Here is a 21,191-nt window from a genome sequence, read left to right on the forward strand (position 1 = left end):
GGTCGTTGTGGGCCGGTGATGACGGGCCGGTGACTTGCCCCAGAGCTGCGGCCGCCAGGTGAGCCGGACGCGGCCTCGCCCGCCCGCGCTGAGAGCTGCGCGCCGACGAGGATGGCGGCGGGTGGGGCCGGGATGGATGGATGGATGGATGGAAGGAAAGAGGGAGGCTCGCTCGTTCGGGCCTCTCTGCCTGCCGGCAGCCCCCGCTTTGGCTGCGGGGGAAGCAGCTCTGCGCCTGGGCTCGGCGGTGGGAGGCCCCGGCTGTGAGGGAAGCGGGGGTCCGGGGGTTGCAGGGGTGGCGCCGGCGCCGCGGCCCCGCGGGGTGACAGGCTCGGTTCCCACCCCGCGGGGGTCGCGGGCGCGTGGCGGGGGGCGTGCGTGGGAGCAGATACAGGAAGAGGAGGACCTTGCACTTTGTCCCCACACGGTCTCGTTGGCTGTCAGAAGCCCTGAGCCCTGGAACCAGACCCGGGGATGGAAACCCAAGGCGTCCAGTGGCTCTTCTGAGAATCGATGGTTGCGTTTGCTGTGAGATTCTCTCCCGGCCCTTCATGGCTTCATGTGTTGATCGTTCAGAATTTCGAACGGATTGATAATACTTAGTATGATTCCAAAAAAAAATAAATAAGGAAAGTGTAGCTGTAGCTAAAGCACTAAAACCTAAAACACAATCCTTTGGCAAAATGACAGTGACTAAGATCTGTAACACTCCTGTGGTATGGTTTATTAACCGTTCTCCCCCCCCCCCCAGCGAATGCTCTTTAAAATCTTATTAATTGGAGATGTTTAGGTATTAAGTCACTAGATGGTGAGAAATGCTGGCAGGAGCTTATGGCCTTAACTGGAGTTGATAATCCGGTTAGCATTTTAGCTTTGTAATTCTCCAGTCTCTTCCAAAACGCTTAGCTTTCCTTAGCTTCCTTGTCCCTTGTTAGGGATGTTATGTCGAGTGATGGTAATTACGTTATATATGAAAACAGACAATAATGTTCAGAAAAGGTGAATAATAATATGCAAAGATGATTTTTTAATGTCTTGATGATTTTAGAATATATGGTAGCTCAGTGCCTTGGCATTCGTGTCACCTGTTCTAGTACTGCCATTTCATGAAGCTTTTAAATACACATTTTTCAAGTAATACCCTGGTTAGTCATACTGTTTTATGACCCTTCAGACAAAATTGACCCAAAGGTTGATAGAGAATTCCACGTTTACTGTGGCTGTAAGGACGATTTATGAAAGATTAAAGAATCTGAGGGAATCAGGGAAAAATTGAGCTCAAGCTGAGCTCATGACTGGTGTATGAATCCACAGAGCTTCACTATTGAAAAGACTGTAAAGACTTTGTGACTGTATTCCTAGGCTATGTGACTATACTCCCAGGCCAGTGCTATTTCTGTTTTTGAAGATGTGGAGTTGCCTAAGACCCCCATCAACAGTGGGAAATTCTGTAGTCTTCTCTAACCTCTTTAAGTCCAAGGGTAACTCTAGAAGCTGAAGAAGTCCCTCTTTTTATTTAGTTAGGTTCTGGAAGAAAAAAAAAGAATGGTACTTTTAACTTTAGTGTATTAATTCTAGGAACTTACTATCTGGAAAAGGAACTTGGACCAAACAATATGTAATACTTCTTCATTTAAAGGAACTTTCTAGTTATAAATAGGTATAGGAGTTCTATCCATGTATGAAAAAAAAAGTGGAAAACTTAGAGAATGTCCTTTAGTCAGGGGGCAAAGGAGGCTAGTCTACATTTGAATGCTCCCTCCCATGCCATCTTGGCAAAGAGGTAGGAAACCAGAACTTCTTACTGTTTTTTTACAATGATTTTGCAAGGATTTCAAATTTTAGGTCATTTGTTGCTTTAAAAAGTAATTGAAGTAACCTTGGATAGGGTAATTACTAATTATTTAGGCAAATTGATTTTTCTTTTATGAAGGGGCCTGCTTATTAGTAATAAAATAACTGGGTGGAATGAGAGGTGGAGACTGGTCAGGAAAAGGTCTAACCTCTGTATGAGTTAAGGGGATATGTAAACTAGTGTGGTGAAGATGCTTTATTAGTTTCAAAACAGATTGCACATTTCTAAATATTCATTTTTCTCTTCATTTCTATATATAAATGTATTAAATATACTCCCAACTGGGTGCTGGTGGAAGCCATCCTGGGCAGGAAAGAAAACGAGATTCTCATTTGTAATTAATAACCAAAAAGCTGAAGTAAGAGGTGTGGCTTAAGTGGTAGAGCATTAGCCTTGAGTGAAAAAGCTGAGACAGTGCTCAGGTTCTGAAGTCAAACTTTAGTACTGGTGCCTTCTTCCCTCCCTCCCTCCTCCCCTTCCTCCTTCCCTCTCCTTTCTCCTTCCCTCCCCCTTCCAAAAGTATATACACACACACACACACACATATGTATATATATGCATGCATACACACATACATATTCTGGAGTAAAGGTCTTTAAAATACAGAGTACAGATTTAAGATGTATAGGGACTGAACATGATAAAAAAGAAAACTTACAACTATAAAATTATATTTTTGTATTTTTTGGCTGGTCCTGGAGCTTGAACTCTGGGCCTGGGTACTGTCCCTACCCCTTGTGTTCAAGGCTAGTGCTCTACCACTTGAGCCACAGCATCACTTCCACCTTTTTCTGAGTAGTTTATGGAAGATAAAACCCTCATTTACTTTCTTGCCTGGGCTGGCTTTCAGCTGTGATCCTAAGATCTCGGCCTTCTGAGTTGCCACCAGCACCTGGCAAAATTCCATTTTTATGTTAGTCACTAATAATGACTTTATTTGACCTTTCTTAATGGCTTCAAGATTATTTGGCTGTAAGAAAAAGCCATTTGAATGAGCTTACCTAAAAAAAAAATATCATTTGTTATATACTTGGAGCATTGCTTCTGATTCCAGTTAAGCATCTTAGGAACCAGGAAGGCTTCAGTCTGAATTTTGATTTTTTTTTTTTTCTGGAAACACATAGTCCTCTATCTCTGTCCTCACTGTAGGTCTGTTCCAGTTCCTTACATACGGATACTGGCCTTCTCTTGAAAGCTCTTGGTTTCTGCTTTCCTGTCACTTTGGTTTGTCAGAGTTCCAATACAAGATTCACTTTACTTTGCAGCATGGTTCCTAGCAAGTGTATCTGACTCTCAATTCTAAATTCATGAAGAGAGAATTTGGTTAGGGTTCTACTTCTAGCTGAGTTGGTTGGGAGTTGGGAAAATGGGAATGGGAAATGGCTGGGAAGAGACGTTAGCTTATCTCACTGTAAGACTGTTTTAACACTATTGCAGCATGTTCTATAAGGAGTGAACAGGAAGGAGTGATGGCTACTTTTGGGGTACTTAAAGAACCTGCAGGTTGACTTACTTGCCCTTACATTGAATTTGTTCTCAGCTTGGTAATGAGACCACATTCACTGATCTTCAGGATAAATTCTTTTGAGTGTGTGAGTTACTAATAATTACTTAAATGCATTATGCATTTTCCTGCAGCAGCTTCTTCTGTGAAAATTCTGAATTTATGTGTGTTTAGCAGTTGATGCAATATGTAATAACAGGTATAATAGAAGGGTTTGGAGTCCCTGAATACTATGTGTCAAGAACTGTGGCCAGTTTCCTGGAGTGCATAGAGATGGAGGCTCATTTCTGCTCTCAAAGAGGATAGAATTGTAGGGATGACCACACATAATTAAAACTATTTCTTGACTTGAGAACACTAAATCCTTGTGAATTTCTATCACCTTTCACACTGACACTTATATGTGTGATACTCTGATCACTTTGGTCATGTCCCTTTTAGATGCTCTGTTAATCTTCTTTCCTAGTCTCTGGGATCAGTTTTAAATTCTGAATGTGTGGATGATTTGTGTAACAACAAAATGTTGTATAACAACATTTCCAGATCTGATTCTCAACTACATCTGTTTTCTTAGTTGTCTTTTGGATATTTTCATTGATACAAAATACTGTCTTAACAGTTATTGTACAGTTGACGATAGCTCTACCTTCTAAATTCCTCAGGCTTGAAATCTTAAGGTTATCTTTTACACCCTTCTTTTTTTATGTCCTAAATATCCTATCAGTGGGATTATCGGTATGGCATTATAGGTACCCTCTATGTTCTAGATGCTGACCATCTGCAAAGCAGATACCTTCACATATTTCAGCTCCTGACTGCTTGTGGGTAGGGTCTTGTTTGCAAGAGATTTTTTTTTCAGTAATAATACTTTTACAGGTTTTAGAGTTGCATGTGCCACTGAGGAAGAGACTCATGTTCAAACCTAGATTAAAATTTGGAACAAATATTTTTTTTGTCAAATAATCTCATAGATGGGTTATTGTCAGAATGTAAGAACATTACTTCAGCTTGTAGATACCATATTCACATTGAAAGTACAATGTAAGACTTTCAGTTTGTTATGTATGTTTTTAAGGTGTGTTTACTGTTGCTGAACAGAGAGGTTTTAAATCAATAGCAGTCCACACTCTGTATTTGTCAAGTAGGCTCATGTAGGTACTTTAAATGTCTGAGACACAATAAAAAAAAAAAAGAAAAGAACTAAACAATAAACCAAGTTAATATAGAGGAAAAAAAATTGTCTGTGACATGCTTTAGAAGTGGGTCCTAGGGGCTGGGAAGGCGGCTCGGTGGTAGAGCGCTTGCCTTGCATGCATGAGGCCCTGGGTTCAATTCCTCAGCACCATATAAGCAGAAAAAAAAAAAGAAGTGGGTCCTAATCAGGTTAGGAAGCAGTTCAAAGATCAATGATTTTTTTTTAATTTTGAAAAATGTGGCAGAACAAATATTTTATCCTGGGTTAACTTTTCAGAAAGTCCTTAAAATGAAAACCATATTTTCTATTTTTGATAACACTTTTACCATCAAATGCGTCTCAGAGTTTCTTGTTTGTGATGAAATGTCTCTCACAGTAGTATGGTTGTTTATTGTAGATACAGTTGGAGGAGTGCAGAGATGACTGAGCATGGCAGGCATTAGACTGTAGACTGAGAGCAAGGGCTTTATACTATTGTGTCCTAATCACTGCAACTTAAACTTTATCAGTGCTGAATGTTATTAGTATTTACAAGTTAGTGCAGGGCGTAGACTTGTTAAACTAGGCAGTGTAGTTGAAAGTGCTATGACAGTTTTGCCCCCCAAGATATCTGGCAGTTTTTGTAGAATCTGATTTTTCACAGCTAAGTGGGTATTGCTGGAAACTAGTGGGTAGAGTCCTCTTGGGAGGACTTTGGAATGTCCTGGTTACAATGCCTAGACTTACCAAAATGTCCATGATGCTGCAGTAGAGATACTGTAGTGGAAGAAGAAAATAGTTATTGTGTGTGCAGAAATGAGGTAGAGTTACAATAAAAAGGGTAGAAAATACAAAGAAGCAAGTGAGTGTCTTGATACTTTAAATATGGTAACTAAATTTCATAAGTCAGACAACAGGTCTCTACACAAAAACACACACTTGGCATATATGACAGGCTTAATACTAGGCACTTTGTATAGATTATCTTAATCTTTTTTTTTTTTTTTTTGGGTCAGTCATGGGGCTTGAACTCTGGGCCTGGGAGCTGTCCTCAGCTCATCAGCTCGAGGTGAGTGCTTTGCCACTTGAACTACAGCACCACTTCCAGCTTTCTGGTGGTTTATTGGAGATAAGAGTTTCACAGCTTTTCCTGTCTGGGCTGGCTTTGAATCACGATCCTCAGATCTCAGTCTCCTGAGTAGCCAGGATTACAGGTGTGAGCCACTGGCGCTTGGTTTATCTTAATCTTTCTAGATGTTACTTTTCTAATTTTTAGGTGTACAACAACTGAAGACAAGATTAAAATTCAAGCTTTGGTTTATAAAACTTCAGAGCTCATGAAAATAGGTTAAAATTACATTTTAACTTGATGGTGGGGACTGAACCCAGGGCTTTAAAGCAGGTGATCTGCTACTTTACCTCTGGCCCTTCTGGTTTTTTGTTTTTTTGTTTTGTACTTTTTGTTTTTAACGTAGGATCTCACTAACTTTGCCCCAGCTGACCTCAAACTTGATATTCTCCTACCTCCACCATAGTGTATGTTTGGATTACAGGCATACACCTACACACCCAGCTTCTTGCAGCCTTTGAAAATCCAATAAACAGTATTAACAGAGAAAGGAGGGCGGGGTGGCTTCCACTCAAGGGTAGAGCCAACTTTAGAGAATCTACATGCCTTATCAGGTGCTGTTCGCAAGCCTTACAGCAGTGCCTTCCTGTGCAGGTGAGCCTTATCTCTTCTTTGCAGGAAGGCTGGGTAATATCTGTATTCTACTGCTCAATAGGTTGGTATTCTGTTTTACTTTTCTGGTATTTGCTTAGATTGTAGGACTATTTTTACTTACAGTCTCTTCAAATTATCATTTCATATACAGTATAAAATCTTTTGGCAGTATTTTTCATCTTCCATCCACTACATCTTTTATTTTGTATTTCACTTTTATTTGTAATACATTGTGACTATTTTTAGTTTGAGCAGTATTTTTTTAAAAGAGAATAGAAATAGAAAATAATTTTAATATTATTGTGGCATTTACCATTTCAGGTGCTCTTTCATCATTCCTTTGGTAGTCCAAATTTCTAATTCTGCTCAGAGGATTTCTTTTCTGTGTTACTCTCAGAGCTCTTATTACTCTAAATAAACTTATTTTGCCTTAAAATTTGAAAGGTGCTTTCATTATGTATGGGTATTTTAATTAATGCTGTTTTTTCCTTTCTAGTGCTTTAACATGTTATCCTTTTTTCTCTATATGTGGTTTGTCCTTTTATGATACTATTTTTTATTATTTTTTTTTAGCACTGGTTTCTACAAATTTGGTTGTGATGTCCCATGATTTTCTTAATTTTATTCTTCTTGGTGTTTGTTGGGCTTTCTTGGACTGTCACTTTATGGTTTTCATCAAATTTAGTGAATTCTGGACCATCCGTTTAGTGTAGTGTAGTGTTGAGCATTACACCATGGAGCCTTAAATTATTTGTCTATCATCTTTTTTTCCCCCATTTTTTGCTTTCGTATACCCATTTTTTTTTTTCAAAATAGTGCTGAGTAGGTTACTTCTGATGTTGGTTTTGTTTTTGTTTTGGATAGTTTTTTTTTTTGGGTCCAGTCGTGGGGCCTGAACTCTGGGCCTTGGCGCTGTCCCTCAGCTCTTCAGCTCAAGGCTAGCGCTCTACCACTTGAGCCACAGTGCCACTTCCGGCTTTTTTGTTTTTGCTTCTGTGGTGCTGAGGAATCAAACCCAGGGCCTCAGGCATGCAAGGCAAGCGCTCTACCACTGAGCCACCTTCCCAGCCCTGTTTTGGATAGTTTCTATTAAGCTGTGTACACATTTGCTTAACTTTTCTTCAGTGTTTAACCTTCTATTGACTGTGCCCCAATATTTCATTTTAAAAATATTTTACATTCAGCTCTAAAAATTCAGTTGGATTTCTTTTATTCCTTGTTTCTCTCCATGCCATGAGTGTGTTTTTCTTTCCCTTCCGTGTATGGAACATATTTATACTGCAGTTTTACAACCTTTTCCTGTTCATGTCCTTATCTCTGTCATTTCTAGGTCTGCATTTACTAATTTTTTCTCTTATGGCTCATTTTTCTTTCTTTTTTTTTTTTTGTCGGTCATGGGGCCTGAACTCTGGGCCTGGGCGCTGTCCCTCAGCTCTTCAGCTCAAGGCTAGTGCTCTACCACTTGAGTTACAGCGCCACTTCTGTTTTTTTCTGCTTATGTGGTGCTGAGGAATCAAACCCAGAGCCTCATGCATGCAAGGCAAGCGCTCTACCACTGAGCCAACCTCCCAGCCCTTAAAAATTACTTTGAGCAGAGACTTGCCATGTAGATAGACTGGCCTTAAACTCAAAATTCTCTTGCCACAGACTGGTGAGTGTTCGGATTGCAGGCATGTGCTACCACTCCTGGCATAGGATTCCTCTTCATTCTGCAAGTGCTTGAATGTATACTATGTTAAAGTACAAGTACATGACATATTTGTGTCTCCAAGGAACTTGCAAGAGGGAGATATACAAATAATGGCATAAAAGGGTTAAAGACAAACTACTTGTGATAATACAGGAGGTAGCTACTATTTGGTCAATGAGCGAAAAAGGAGCCAAGAAAGAGAGAGGTCATTGAACTTTGCTCACAGAGTTAAGTTCAGCTAATAGAAGTGAAATTGAGAAGTAAGCAGGAAGTTAAGGAGCATGGCAGGTCATAACTTGATACTGTCTACAGTTTATTGGCTCTTTAAAGTTAGAGAATACAGGAGGAGAGTGTTTAGCAAGAAGTTTCATTAAGATTTTAAACATACTAATTTAAGAGTAACGGGGAGTATTTTAGTCTGTTCTGTGTGTTGCTATAGCAAAATACTTGAGGCTAATACCTTATACAGAAAAAAACCCATTTACCTCACAGTATTAGAGGTTGAAAGTCCTAGACTAGGCAGCTTCATTTGTTCAACCTCTAGTGAGGTCCTTCTGGATACATCGCAAGATGACAGAGAACATGATAGTGCCATTGTGTGTGATAGTAAGAGATTACATGGTAGGACAGCCAGGGAGTGGGGAGAAGCCGAGCTCCCTTTTATATCAACTCCAGCTTGGGTCACTAATCCAGTTTCATGAGAGCTGAACTCCAAAAGATAGTATTAAATCATTCATGAGGGAGGTGCCCCTCGTGTCTAAATAACTCCTTGTAGGTTTCACCACCATCCAGCACATGAACCTCTCAGGGGAAGCCATATCCAAACTCTCACAGGAAGATCCAATTGGATTTAGCCAGTAGAAAACTAGATATAAGGAACTGAATGGAAGCACAGAACTGAATTGGAGATACAGGGAATTATTTCCGTAGTTCAAACCAGGGATAAAACAAATTGAACAAAAACTAAGGAGGATGATGAAGGTAAGGAAGCACTAGTATTTGAGAATGAAGAATTTAGGGAAGTAAACCAATATAATTAGAGAGAATCACCATGTTTTTTCAATCAGAAATTATACTTGTTTACAGATTTCTACAATGATTTTCATGTAGATGTGGCCTTCAGTGTGTGTGCTATAGAAGTAATCTGATTTAGTGGGGCATGGTGGCACGTGTCTGTAATCCTACCACTTAGGAGTCAGAAGCAGGAGTATTTGTTTGATTTGTTTGAAGTTATGTTGACTACCTAATGGGACCCTGTCTCACTTAAATAAAACAAAAACAGTCTGGTGTCAGTAGGTCATGCTTGTAATCCTAGCTTCTCAAGAGGCTGAGACCTGGAAGGAGGATTGTGGTTTCAGAGTCAGCTTTGGCAGAGAAGTCTGTGGGACTCAAGCAAAACTGTTAGACTGTAAGCATGGGTCTAGTAGTTGAGTGTCAGCCATAAGCAAGCAAGCTGAGTAACAGCTTGAGGACTTGAGTTCAAGCCTGAGTATTGGCACAAACAAACCGAAACCAGAAAACTGTCTGTTTGTCTGTCTATCTGTAAGTTTGCATATTAGGGCAGTAGGAGGGAAGACAAAATGGAACAGAATTGTTGCTAGAACGCTGGAAAAGTGTTTCATACTCCTTAGCATGGTTAATTCCAGTTACTGATGACTTAGTAATCAAGTAGATGATGTTGATTTGAACATTTTTTTATGCCAGGAGAGGCAGGAAGATCTGAGGAATACATGTACACATTTACTTATGCATGTACATATATATACACACATATCATTATTATTTGATTGCTTTAAAAATTTGAAACAGGGTCTTTCTGGGAACCCCAGCCTGGCCTCAAATTCATGGTCTTCCTGCCTTAGCCTCTTTCTAGTACTAGGGTGACAGATGTACACCCCTGTGCTTGGCTGAGAATATTATTTTATTGTAAGAGTATTTGCATTAGGAAAAGAAGATATGTACACAGACCAAAAACAGAAAAACAAAACAACTATGATTGTACCAGCCTAGATAAAACCACAGTACCCATTTCTCTTTAATATTGCATAATATATACATCTACATACTTGTGTTTTATATATACATTTGTGTTGGAACCAACCTTATTAATATTTTATAATCCCCCATAATACAGATAACATTTAAAGTCCTTGTCTTAGATGACTCTGACATCAGTTTATGTACCTCCTTGAAGGTATGTACAAGTCTGCTTCTAATCACAAATGAGAGAACACAGTTCATACCATTTGCAGTTTGTATGTGTAACTCAAACTCACTTTTTCCAACTGAGTCAAGAAAATATAATTTGAATTGATGAACTCATACATTATTTTTAGTTTTTCAGTTTTTTGTCTCAATAAAGATTATTTTACATATCTTTGTGAATTTTGTACAAATGGGTAGAATAAGTTTTAAGAAGTAAAATCTTGAAATCAAAGGATATGTGTATATTCAAAGTGCCATATATAATTTCTATATAGTTTCTGTGAATTGTGTTCATTCTTTTGCATCCTCTTATTTTCTATTAAATCCTTAACATTTTCCATACTAAATGCACTTAAAGTTGTTTTTAAGTGCTTTCCTATTGCTCCTTTTAAAGCAGTTGCCCTTGTTAATGATGGTGCTTATAGTTTGGGGGTCTTTCCTCAGCTCTGGCTCCTCACTACTCAGTTGTTGACTCTATCTGAACTTTGTCTCTCAAATGCTTTCTTCAAATCTGGTTCACTTTTAATTCTTAACTAACACAGTTACCTCCTGCTCAGAATTCTTGTTTACTTACCCAGAAGAGGGCCCAGTATAGCTTGAAGTGAAGTTTGTAATAATGGGAAAATCCTGTATTTTTGCTCTTCTTGTGCAATTTGCCTAGAACTCTTATCTTTCTATAAATAAGGAAACTTTACCCTACCTGCTGCTCCCCATCTGTCTGCATCATTTCCCAATTTTTTTTTTTTTTACCATAGTTTACTGTAAGTATGTCATGACATCTCATGGTATTTGCTTGTAGGTTGCACAGATACTTTCTGGTAGATTGTTCTTTGTGAACATTTTAAAGTTAAACTCAAAAGTGGCAATGTAGGTTTAATAGACTTGTTTTTCTTATTTTTCTTCCATGAGCTAAGTATGGTATAAATAGGAAATTACACTTAGTTTCATATTAAAGGCAGTGATAAAACCATTGAAATATTATTAGATTATGAGACTTTGATGAGGAACACACACACACACACACACACACACACACACATATGTATATGTATGTATGTATGTTGTTGTGAGACCAGGAGTCAAACTTGGTATCTGATGCTTTGCTAATTGGCTGGCACTCTACCTAGTCATACCTCCAACTCCTGTTTTTGTTTTCTTTTTGCTTGTAGTTCTTTTTAAATGTTCTCTGTGTTCTTTCACACGTCCTATATTGAATTTACTTCTTGACTGAATAGGATGTTGGGCCTGCCACTCAAGGGGAACTAGAGACCCTGATTGACTTGTCACCTGCAGGATCTCAGCACCTAGGCCTCCATCAACATTCCTTTGAAATTGTGTTTTCTGCCTCAGGGCACATCACACCATAGGGTAGGCAGTTAAGCTTGAAAGCCAGTGAATTTTATGGAAAACCTACTGTGAGTTACTGCAGTTGACTTGACTCAAAGCAGTTCTGATCCTGTTTCGTTTCCTGACTCCTTTTTCAGTCAAGACTTCGAAACTACTCAGAAAACAAAGATGTTATGTGGCATCTCTCTGACCTTTTTTTTGGTTTTTTGTACTGGGGTTTAGATTCAGGGCTTCCTGCCACCTTCTAGGGCACTGTACACCACTTGAGCCATGCTCATAGCCCTGTCAGTCTTGGGCTTGAATTCAGAGTCTGGGCACTGTCTCTGAGCTTTTTCACTCTACCACTTTGAACCTTGGTGCTACTTCCATTTTTTTGGTAGTTAATTGGAGATAAAGAGTCTCACAGACTTTCTTGCTCAGGCTGGCTTTGAACTGAGATCCTCATATCTCAGCTTCCTGAGTAACTAGGATTACAGGCAAGAGCCACCAGCACCTGGCTCCCTTTTTTAATGTTAGTTTTTTCAGGTAGGGTATTGTGTTCCCTGGAGTAGTGTCAGATCATGGGCCTCTTATTTATGCCCCTGGGATTACAGACATGTACCATCAGGTCTGGTTTATTGATTTTAATGAGCTCTAGTTTTGCTCAGGCTGGCCTAGAACTATTATCATCATGATCTCTACCTTCCAAGTAGCTGGAATTATAGGTTTGAGCTACTGTGCTTGGCCTAATGTCTGTGTTGTTTTTAATGACTACTATTGCTTCATGATGAAGTAAACTGAAAGCCATTTACTCTCCTGTTTCTTATTTCTATTATGAAGTGAGATAACAGTTTCTTAAACCTTTAAGTACAGTGGAAGAGTGGTTAATTGTCTCTGGTGCCGGAGTTAGAAAATTTGGATTTGTTTGGGCCTGGGAAAATTACTTAACTTTTTCCCCTTGTCTCAGGATTCTGGGTGGTTACAGTGAGATGTTAATGTAAACCTCTTAGCCAGCACTTAATCATGAGTTCTAATTTAGAACCTTAGATGCTGCTCCAGGATCACTATTTGTTTTGACTAATTCCCAAAAGTACAATTGCTAGGTCAGAGGGTAGGAATATTTTCCTAGTTTTGACAGGCATTACAAAATTGCTTTCCTGAAAGGTGGTGCCGTTTTACTTAGGAGCTGATCTTGAGAGATTTTGCCTTTCTGGAACTCTTGAGTGGGCTTTTGTATTTTGTGTTTTATGTGAAGTTTAGGATAAGTTGCTTTTACTCTGAGTATGAGGCAGTGGAAAAGAGTACTGTGGGAAGGAAGAAGAGTTGTTAGTATAATACAAATAAAAGGATACTTTTATTGCTTTGTCCACATAAACCTTTATACTTAAAGCTTGTTTGATAGTTTTGGTTCTCTTGATCATTTTGTTCCATAGGTACTTTAATTTTTCTTTAGCTTACATTTTGTACTTCTCAAAGTTCTCTCTTTGAAGTAGTTCCATTTGATTTTCACATAATAATGTTTATTGTGAAAATCATAGAAAATTAGAATTTTTTTTTTTTAGTTCTAAAGGGGGACCTTGATTGATTTTTTTTTTTTTCTGGTCTTGTGGTTTGAACCCAGGACCTGGGTGCTGTATATTACCTTTGATGCTTTCTTTACTCAAGGCACAGCTCTACTTTTAGCTTATTGCAGGTTAATTGGAGAGGAGAGTCTCATAAACTTTCCTGCCTGGGCTGGCTTTGAACCTTGATCATCAGATCTCAGTCTCCTGAGTAGCTAGGATTATAAGCGTTGAGCTTTGAATTTGTTTTTGCATATAAATCTCTTCATAGTATAAATTTATAGTAACTAAAATGTCTTAGAAACCTCAAATAGGCAATCTTTGATAAGAATAGTTTGATTTACCAAAGATATTTGAAACTACTTAAGCAGTTCTTAAATATTTGGCATAAATGTTTTGATTATTTAGAACTTGCTCCTACTTACTCTGTACTATAATGAAATGTTCCCCCACCTGCAAAGTCCAGGAGTACCTTATCTGTGCTGTCTCTCCTGAATCCTTAGGTATAGATGCTAAATGAATGGATTAGGACCTATGGTCAAATACAGATATTGATTGAATAATGTCCTGAGTTGATTTAAGGTCTTAAAAACCATTAGTAAAGTATCATTAAGTATCATTTTAGAGTTTACCTGATGTTCTCGTGCTTGCTAAGATATCGTTAATCATTGAACTTGAGGATTTCTGAATTCTCGCATTGGTATACTGTTAAGCTTCTCTGTGAAGGATTTTTTTTAGTTCATCTGTGTAATTTTGTATCTATACATGTTCTCATTGTGTAATTGTAATACTTCTGCGTGTTTACTCAAATAAAACTGCATCATTTACTGTTGTAATAGAGTTGAGTGCCTTTTGGAGTAAGGAAAGCTGGAATTGTATGTGTGAGTATGGCATCTAAGATTTAAAAAGGTTTTCAAATAATGGTTACTGAAGTTTTGCAGTGAAAAGAGGCAATTGGATTGAACAGAAAAAGGATATGTATAGTAGTTTATAATTTTTAAACCCCAAATAAGATTTTTGTAGTAATAATTTTATATTCTGCTGAGTGACTAATATATGCTCACCTGTTTTTCTCATATATACATATGTATGTATTTCTCTACATACACACACATATATATATATATATATAAAATCAGTAAAAGGGCTGAATTTTTATTTTTTTAATGCTTGAGTTTAAGGAAATTAATTTAGCACAAAATGCTTGCTTCAGTTTCTAAGATATTAAAGTTGTTTTGTTTTGATACATTTTCTTTAGGTGTTTTGTGAATTTACTCTTCAGTGATTACATACATAGAAATCTCATTATGGCGACTTTCCAGCCTTTCAGGAAGAGTCATATGAAGACTAGAGCATCTGTCAGAAAAGTAAGTTCCTTCTATTAGTTTCTTTCAGTGAAAGTTTTAATAAGAAGGTTGAATTAAAAAATTTCCATACTCACTTAATTTTTAAATGACCACATTGTTTAAGTTGGAAACATTAAAATGCAACAGATAGTCATGTATAAAAATAGCAATATGACATCATATCCACAATGATTTTTTCCCCAAAATCTTTATTTCCTAAATTGCACTGCCTCCTTTCCATTTCTTTCAGTAAATTGTTTTCTGCTTTATTAGGAATATAGACCATCAAGAGCAAACTTACCTATATACTTTGGTTTTACCCCAAATATATGTAAAATATGACCATTCTTTCATTTAATAAATAGGAATTTGAGTGTTGAGTGCTTAAGTCAGGCCCTATGATACATGTTGGGAAACCAGTATTGAACAAATAAAGTAGCATTTTTTTCTTCTAGTCTGAGGATACCACTAAAAGGCAGGAGAGAGGATGGAGACTGGGGGATGTTTAGTAGTCTTTGTTGGCCCTTTTCCTGGACTTTTATCTTCTGCACTGTGTGACACTTACCTGTTAGGATGACCTTTGAGTTTCAACACAGTGTTTTTCTTCTCAGTGCTTCTCTTTTCTGCTCCCTTTTGATAACTGTCTTCCCTTATGATACCCAGAGGAAAAGTAATTCAGGTAAGTGGATGACGAAAGGGTAAATGCCATCTAATTACCAAATTTCAAATTAATGATATGGTTTAGTCACCTCCCCTGGTAATAAGTAAATTTACAATCTCTCATTTGTTTATTAGTATTTCTCAGGATATATGGATTTATAATTCTATGCTTTACAATATTTTATTTGTATATAGTCATCTATCCATCTATCTGTGTATCATTGCCCAAATTGTCCCCAAATGAGTATGTAGGAACTCCTGTTAGCAAGTGGCTGTCTCCTTTAGTCTTCAGCTTACAACTCTTTGCTTCCTTGCTTTTTGGCTGCATCCTATTGGTGTATAGGGTGACATGATTTCACTCATTTCGTCACACTTGAAATTGGCTATTTTTCAAAGAGCCCTAAAAAGGATTTAGAAATCAAGATCTGGTTATTGGAAATGCTACTTGGTTCTACAGTATCATGAACTTATATAGATAGTTTCAAGTTTAAGTTCAGATTTTATATATCATTTTAGACTTTATGTTCTTTAGTATGAAAACTTCTGTTCATAAATGAAAATTGAATTGCTTAAATATTGAAGATGTTGCAGAGAGAATTTTCTAATCTATTCATATTTGTTAGCTTGCATTTATAGGTAAATAAAGAGTACTCCGAAGATTAAATTCAAGAGTTGCAGTCCATTACCATTTTTTAAATGTCTTAATTATCCCCAATTTGGTCAGCCAGAATAATTGGGCCTCTGTGTTTTTTTGAAATGAGGAATTTAGACTTTGAGCCCTTCCTTGTGTTCTACCACAGTTAGATGTTACAGGCTCACCTAGCTTTCTCTTTCTCGAATGTAGAACCAGCCATTTTTTTCCTTTGTTTCCTGAGGAGCTTTCATTTACTTAATTGGTGATTAGCATTTGGAAATAAATCTGGGTACTTGGTATGCTTATTGCTTCTGAGGGTCATAGCTCCTAAGAACTTTCAAATGAAAAAATATAATACATGTATTTAAAGACTTCCTGGTTCATATTGAAAGGTCACATTGAAATTTAACATTACATCTTGATTTTTAAAAAATTCTGTGCTTTCATATTTGTATTTCTTTCGTAGAACATAGCATTAATTGCTGAAACAAGGATACAGGTTGACCCATTGTAACAATGAGATGTATAAGACACTACGTTGAAAACAAACTTCACAACTTGGGGTGAGGGAGAAGGAGTTGGGGAGGTAGGGAAAGAAGGGATGGTAGGGGATAAAGAAAGGAGGGGGTAACAATGCTTGATAGGAAATGTACTCATTACCTTACCCCTTTGTACAGTATCTTTACAATAAAAAACATAAAAAAACATAGCATTAATTAATTAAAAGTTAGCAGCTGTTTATTGAGCTCATATAGATGTGAGGTTCTGAAATCTGAGGAATCAATTAAGTGAAATACAATGTCTATCCTCAATAATTTGGTATAATAGGTAGAAAAGAAATAGTTATGAGAATAGTAATTGTGATATGTATATGGTATAGATGAAAAGATCTCTTTACAATAGGAAGTTTGAAAGGGTTTTATTATGACTAAAGGATAGGAAAAATCTTTACAAGTTTGAGATGGGTTGAATGTAAGATACTGAGGAGCAGGGACAAAAGAAAGAGAGCAGATCAACAAATCAGAAGGGGAATGGGGTATGAAAGTATGATAAATGAGGTTGGAAGGAAGTTAATGGGGTCTCTTCATGTCTGACTATAATACTCATTTTCTTTATATAAATTTTCCTGTCCTCTAGTCCTTTGCAATTGTGGCATTGCAATGTAGACTCTCCCATCTCATTTTCATCATACAGCTACTTAAGACCTTATTTTCAGTTACCACTGCTTTTCCATCTCTGACTTGTCAAGAGTAATCATTGTTGCTTGCTAGTGTACCCTCCTGCAGCTCTAAAATTTCATCATTATATAAGTTGTTGCTTCTTTTCTGCATGTGACTTGAAAATCCATGTGTATTCTTTTCCTTTTACCATTGGGTAAGAGTAAGTAAACAGGAAGCCTGATGGATTGGGGTGGTCTTCCAGAACTTTTTGGCTCTGATTTATTTGTGTTGTCTGGGCACATAAAACTCAACTTAAGCTTTTTCACCTGAATATATCTTTTTTCTTAGCTGAATGGAGTTCACAAGGTGCCAAATGAATTAATTGAAGAATGAGTGACTTCTAAAACTTAGCATCTTCAGGATCTCTTCCTTAACTTAGAATTTAAAAAAAAATAAGCATGTCTTTTTTTAATTTTTTTTCAGAGCTTCAGTGAAGATGTGTTCCAGTCTGTGAAGTCTTTATTAGAAAGTGAGAAGGAACTGTGCAGTATATCAATAGAGGACTGTGTAAGGCAGGATGAACATGCCAATTTAACAGAGGTTTGACACATTCCTTTCTAAACCCTTCTTAATAAAACACAGTGTATTTTCATGCATTTTTAGGACTGTTTGACCTATTTTTAAAATCTCTTTATTATATGTGTTAGAAGTATCTATTTGGAACATTCATATAATTGTCTTAATGTACTGTAATCATATCTAATTCATGCATAGATGTTATTAACCACTCATTGAACTTGAAGACAACACTGTATTCAATGATTCCTCCTGAATTCTATAATTTTGTACTTTAGTCCTGAGGTTTTCTGTTCTGAAACATAAAAATGCTTATTTAATATATTTAGTTTTTGAATTACTAATTTTCTTGTCTGTATCAATGCTTTTATTTTAAAGCTAAAGGCAGTGATAAATAATCTCTGAAAGGAGTAAGAATTTGAAAAAAACAGCTATTTTCCATTATAATCATATTAGCAATTATAAGCGAGATGGTGTGGGGGGCTAGGAGTAGTATAGGTCAGTAGTAAAGCTTGCCTAGCACAGTTTCTAGACCCCGTCCCTAGTACTACAATTTAAAAAGTGTGGTATTGGGTCTTGCAGACTAACACTGATGCATATGTTAATTAAAACTTTTTTTTTGAAATGAAAGTTCAAAACGAAACTTCTAATAAGAGCCTTGATTATTATTATTCTAGGGAATATTTTTCTTTTATATTCCTTGAGAAAGTTTCCACTACATTGTCTTTTTATAAGAAGGTGACCATAATTTAGAATGCATCAGTGATACTCACTAGACACTATGTTGAAAGTGAACTATACAACTTGTGGGGGAGAGGGATCAGGAAAGAAAAAATTGGGAGAAAACAGGGGAAGAAGTGACACTGTTAAAAAATGAAATATACTCATTACCTGACTTATATAACTGTAGCCCCTCTATCACCTTTTTTTTTTTTTTGTCGGTCGTGGGGCTTGAACTCTGGGCCTGGGCGCTGTCCCTCAGCTCTTCAGCTCAAGGCGAGCGCTCTACCACTTGAGCTACAGCGCCACTTCAGGTTTTTTGGTGGTTTATTGGAGATAGGAGTCTCACGGTCTTTCCTGCCCGGGCTGGCTTTGAACCGTGATCCTCAGATCTCAGCCTCCTGAGTAGCTAGGATTACAGGCGTGAGCCACCAGCGCCCGGCTCCTCTATCACCTTTATAATAAAAAATATTTATTCTATTTTGTCTTCAGTTCCATTTCTGTTGCTCTTAATTCATCTTCTTTGCTATCCCTTTGTACTTTATTTTAGTAAAGTCGAGCCATTCTTAATATAATCAGCTGTTGCCAAGTGTGACAAGTCTCCCATGTCCTGCCATTATCAGTTTTATAGCTCTTGTCTCTTAGCTGTCTACATGCCTTTCTATGCCCACATTCCTGGATGAGATCTCCCCTGATCATGGGAAATCGACAACTTCAAATCTCATTTCAATTTGTTTTGTGTTTTGTTGTCAGTAAAGGAAACTTGAAAGATTAGAAAGAATTTCTGTCCTACTTTAGGACATGCTTATCTCTCAAAGAAGAAAGAGATTTGTTATTGAGTATTTATTTCTTACTAAAAGTATATTATGTGGCAAGATGCTGGTAGCTCACACCTGTAATCCTAGCTATGCAGGAGGCTGAGATCTGAGGCTTCTGGATTGAAGCCAGTAGGAAAGACTTTCAATTAAGCACCAAAACGTTAGAAGTGGAGCTGTGGCTTAAGTGGTTGAGCACTAACCTTGAGCATAGAAGCTCAGAAACAGCACTCAGGTTCAAACCCCAGGACTGGCACCAAAATAAATAAATAAATAAATAAAGGAGGGAACTTAAATTGCATGAAATTTCATAGGTGAGAATTAGGATTCTAGAGGTCAGTATTTTCCATGGATATCTAGAGAATAACAGTTCTTTGAAATAATAACCATAATTAATCAGAATAAAGTTTCCAAGGTAATTCTAACATTTTGAATTGTTTCTGAAATAATCAGAAAGATCAGAGTGTACTTGGTATTGATTTATGTGCTAATTGTGCTGTTTCTCCCTAATTCTTGATAATTTAGCATCTACATTCCTGTTACTCAGTATTGTATCAATCTAGCCATGGTATTGCTTAGTAAACAATTTGTCATTTTATCATACAGGAAACAAAATTTTCTTTTTATTTATTTTTGTCTTCAAATAGTGCTACAAGGGGGTTTCAGTTTAACCTGTCAATTTATGTGTATAGTGCACCTTGATTAGTATCACCCTTTTCATCATTCTTCACCTCTTTTCATTATTCCACTTATCCTATCATTTCTTAGTTCCATTTTCACATGGGTACATAAATATTCTGACTGTATATGCCTACTATGTGTCTCTCTTTCCATAGGTTTTCCACTTCCCTCAATCCCCACCTTCTCAGTTATGTTTGAGCTACCTAACATTCATTTTGTTTATCTGTTAATTATGCAAAAGTGCTACATCATGGAAACCTACTCCTGCATGTACAATGTTTTAATCAGTTCGATAGTGGATAAGTGTATATAGCCCTTATATTTTAGTTCTAACTTCGATGCATGAAAACATGTTCTCTTTGTCTCTCTGAGCCCGACTTACCTCACTCAAGGTAATTTTTCCCGGTCCATTAATTACCCTGAAAATGATATAAATTCTTATTATAGTGGTAGATATATAATATAAAATCTAAAAATAACCTTTTTTCAGGTTAATAAGGTAGTACATATTTTTAATGGAAAAATGAGAAATACTGAAAACAAAAAAATGACTATCACTGATTCTATGAATTAGAAAAAAGGAAGAGTAAGACCATCTATAATTCCATTACTAGTTAATCACTGCCAACAGTTTTCTACATTACCTTCCAGTATTATTTTTCATTCATATATATGTATGTATGCATATATTTTCTTTCATTATTTTTCATTATTATTTCATTATTTTTATATACATACATAAACAAAACAGATTTGCATTTGAACTCAAGCCCTTATGCTTACGAGGCTAGCAGTATATGATTGAACCTCTGAGCTGTATTTCCAGCTCTGCTTTTTGCTAGTTGTTTTTAGAAGAGGATCTCACTTCAAACTCCAGCCCATACCTGAGCCTCATGATCCACCTACTTTAGGCTTCTTTTTCTAGGATCACAGATGCAAACTACCATATCTACATTCTTTTGATGAGAGGGAGTCTTGCAGACTTTTTCGGCCTGGGCTGTTCTGGAACTGTGATCCTCCCAATCTTAACACTCCCACATAACTTCAGATGACAGATAAATGGCACTGTGCTCAGCTTTGGAATGAGAAGGTTCTAAAAAATTTTCCAGTTCAGGTTGGCTTTGGAATTGCCCTGTTCTTAGCCTTTCAAGTAGTCAGGATTATAGGGATGAATCTGCAAAAAGCAGAGCTGGAGAGAGAGCTCAGACACTCAGGCATATATGCCAGCCTAGTAAGCATGAGGCCTTGAGTTCAAACCCAAATCTGTTTTGTTTATGTATATATATATGAAAATAATAATGAATGAAAACATATGCATATATACATATATATGAATGAAAAATAATACTAGAAGTGAAAATGCCTTGCTTTCATACATATGTTTTTAAAAATAAGGTGAAATTGTGTGCATAATGTATATCATTTTTTTCTGTAATTTTTTTTTTACTTAGTGTGTCATTTTCCCATGCTATCAGGTATTTCTAAACTCTGTGGAATGGTGTTAAATGAAATAAACGATAGTGACATATATAGCCAATGAGAAAGTAGCCTTGGGAGTCT

At 37.0% G+C, this 21,191-nt stretch overlaps 1 protein-coding gene across 7 annotated transcripts in view; it reads left to right on the top strand.

Annotated features, from left to right (window-relative positions):
* The window catches only part of Akap11 (A kinase (PRKA) anchor protein 11), a 49,435-nt gene that overhangs the window by 508 nt on the left and 27,736 nt on the right, over window positions 1-21,191 (top strand). For 6 of the 7 annotated variants that reach the window (XM_013009371.1, XM_013009388.1, XM_013009398.1 and 3 more), the window contains exons 1-3: window positions 7-58; window positions 14,298-14,406; window positions 17,323-17,439. In XM_013009371.1, the coding sequence (XP_012864825.1) occupies window positions 14,347-14,406; window positions 17,323-17,439 (177 nt within the window). In that variant the 5' untranslated portion in view covers window positions 7-58; window positions 14,298-14,346. Of the gene's footprint in view, window positions 1-6; window positions 59-14,297; window positions 14,407-17,322; window positions 17,440-21,191 lie in introns of those variants that run through there. The other variant, XM_013009379.1, reaches the window with a different exon arrangement.

The sequence above is a fragment of the Dipodomys ordii genome, unplaced genomic scaffold, assembly GCF_000151885.1.
Source record: "Dipodomys ordii isolate 6190 unplaced genomic scaffold, Dord_2.0 Scaffold1, whole genome shotgun sequence".
Classification (NCBI taxonomy): Eukaryota; Metazoa; Chordata; class Mammalia; order Rodentia; family Heteromyidae; genus Dipodomys; species Dipodomys ordii.